The sequence below is a fragment of the Alosa pseudoharengus genome, unplaced genomic scaffold (genome assembly GCF_046254945.1).
Source record: "Alosa pseudoharengus isolate Yale_2024_CS ecotype anadromous, Long Island Sound unplaced genomic scaffold, YU_APseudo_1.1 YU_APseudo_1.1_scf_10, whole genome shotgun sequence".
Lineage (NCBI taxonomy): Eukaryota > Metazoa > Chordata > Actinopteri > Clupeiformes > Clupeidae > Alosa > Alosa pseudoharengus.
The window spans coordinates 23,887,918-23,890,634 of NW_027468565.1; the positions used below are offsets into that span (position 1 = coordinate 23,887,918).

General features: G+C 40.6%; 1 protein-coding gene across 1 annotated transcript in view; it reads left to right on the top strand.

Annotated features, from left to right (window-relative positions):
- The first annotated feature begins 2,375 nt into the window (after window positions 1-2,375).
- nox5 (NADPH oxidase, EF-hand calcium binding domain 5) overlaps window positions 2,376-2,717 on the top strand; it is an 11,773-nt gene continuing 11,431 nt past the window's right edge. The window contains exons 1-2 of the mRNA XM_076301185.1: window positions 2,376-2,511; window positions 2,626-2,717. The exon at window positions 2,626-2,717 is cut by the window's right edge and continues 59 nt beyond it. Coding sequence (XP_076157300.1) covers window positions 2,392-2,511; window positions 2,626-2,717 — 212 coding nt within the window. The 5' untranslated portion in view covers window positions 2,376-2,391. The remainder of the gene's footprint in view (window positions 2,512-2,625) is intronic.

Sequence of the window (2,717 nt, forward strand, 5' to 3'; positions counted from 1 at the left end):
AAATTACGTCGGGTCAACAGTCACAACCACTAAAATAGACTTTTATCTAATGACAAAGTTGCACTAGGTTGCATTGAAAAAACTGAACCAACTCAAAATGAGGGCTTTAGCATCGTTATTAATGTAGCTGCATACGGAACATAACTATTTCATATCCACGTATGTTCATAGGTCTACAATAAAAATGTGGCATCTACATTAGTCAATACAGCGAAAATATGAAAGCTCCCCATCACCTAAAAAGTTGTGATCTTACTCCACCTAGTGGCTGAATGGATAATTAACCAATGAAAACCAATAGTTGTCAGAATATCTTACTCAAAATAATAAAGAGCATGCTAAGTCCCAAAATAACTTCACAATAAAAATGGCATGAAATAGATTGAAAGGCTACATGCTGTTTTGTTTATTATTTTGGGTAAGATTATTTTAAATGACTCATGATCATGACAAAGATTTGTCTTTCAGTTGGTGTCTTAGCAACATAGATATTAGATCAGATCAAGCTAGTTGGAAAGATGGCAGCAGCCTTTACCCATGATACCAGAATGGAGTTTATATCTTCAATTGATCTTGATTTATTGGTAAACATCTAAACTTGTAATATATATAAATTTGAAGGCTGTGGAGTGTGAATGAAAGGCCTGTTGCTGTCCTGCTCCTCTGCACAGTGGGAAGTATGGTTGTCAGGGACAGCTGCTGTGCTCTTCCTTCTCAAGCCTGTTGGACAGCAGGCAGCCGTGGCTGGAGAACCTCAGGAAGGGGGGCAGACCTCCTTCACCTCAGAGAACAATCTCTTTACTTACACATATACAGAGGAACAGGAACGTCTCACCCAAAGGCACTTCTACGAGTCTGGTTTATGTAAGTGACAAAGAGAGAGGACATCATTTTCACAGGTAAATATTGATTATTTTCGGAATTGGTGGTTCTATCTGTGGATGACTTTGATCAAAGGCCAGATAATCCAACCATTTACCAGTGTCGCGTGTATGACTTTTTGATTATGAATGAGTCATATTCAAATTATTGCAAGTACATTTTAAGATACTATACGGCATGTTTTTGCTTTATCATATTGCATGTAGTGTCAGCTGTTTTATGAGCCACTGACCCAAGCAACCAAAGACATATAAGGATGTCACAGTGATTTAATGTATCATTCTTTTTCTCTGAGAACTGTATTTACGACCATTCACGCATATTGATAATCTGTGACCATCGGAGCAAATGTAATTTACAGTGTCCCACCCACAGCTCTGCTACTGTAGAGATGCGATGAGAGCCGCATGAGACGAATGCTCCTGCTTGTGCTTGTGGTCTCCTTGGTCTGTGATCTCCTATACTGGTCTGTGGTCTGGTGTACTGGTCTGTGGTCTCTAATTGTCTGTGGTACTGGTCTGTGGTCTCCTATACTGGTCTGTGGTCTATTGTACTGGTCTGTGATCTCTTCTAATGGTCTGTGGTCTCTAATGGTCTCTGGTCTGCTATACTGGTCTGTGATCATAAATTTTTTTTTAAATGGTGTGGTTTTTATCCTTGAACGTTTTAAAGGCAAAGGACAGGTGCATTGATTTTAGACGTGTTCAGCCTTCTCCTGACATCATAGTGATTGATGGTCAGACAGTTGAATCTGTAGTCTTATAAGTACTTAGGCACTTTTCTTGACAACAAGCTGACATTTGAGAAAAATACTGACTCGATCTATAAGAAAAGTCAGCAGCATCTTTCATTGTCTTAGAAAACTTTCTAAATTCCAGGTTGACTCTACCTTGATGACTATGTTTTATCCTTTTTTTTTATTGAGTCTGTTATTACGTTTTCCTTTATTTGTTGGTTTCAATCGTTCAGGGTAAAAGAGAGGAATCTACTGAACAAGGTTGTTAGTGTTAGTAGTAAAATCACTGGGTTTGCACAAGAAACAGGATCTTTACAACAACCAGCTGCTTAAGAAAGCAAACTCTATCTTGTCTGACGGTTCTCATCCTCTACATCAACAGTTTCAGTTTCTACCATCAGGTTCACTGCTCAGACTCCCACTTGCTAAAACAAACATATACAAACACTCCTTTGTTCCTTCTGCTGTCTCTCTTCTAAACGCCAGGAGGAAAAGGTAGTTTATCCATTATTGATCAGGATGTGCATTATGTTATTTATTATACTGTGTATTTGTTTATTTTTGTAATTTTGTGTGCTCGTACTGCTGTGAAACAGATTGCCCCACTGGGGGACAAATAAAGGCATTGATTGATTGATCTGCAGTACTGGTCTGTGGTCTCCTAAACTTGTCTGTGGTCTCTTACACTGGTCTGTGGTCTGCTGTGCTGACTGCTGTGTTCTGTGTTCTGACTGTCCCTCAGGGCTATAAGGAACAGCAGCACTCCATGTACCATGAGTCAGGATGAGGACGCTCGGTGGCTGGAGTGGGTCACCAAACAGTTTGAGAGTATCGCTGGTGATGACAAAGAGATTGATCTGGAAGAGTTTAAAACTGCCCTCAAAGTGAAAGAGGTGACTGGTTTTGTGTGACCCTGGGGTGGAGGCTGGGCCAGGGCCCAAGTGCTGTTGGATTTTGTTGTTCTAATATGTTTGTTTATTTGTGTGTTTGTGGTTGTTGTGGTGCAGTCCTTCTTTGCAGAGCGTTTTTTTGCTCTGTTTGACTCGGACGGCAGCAGTTCCATCAGCCTGGACGAGCTGCTGGGCGCACTGGACCTACT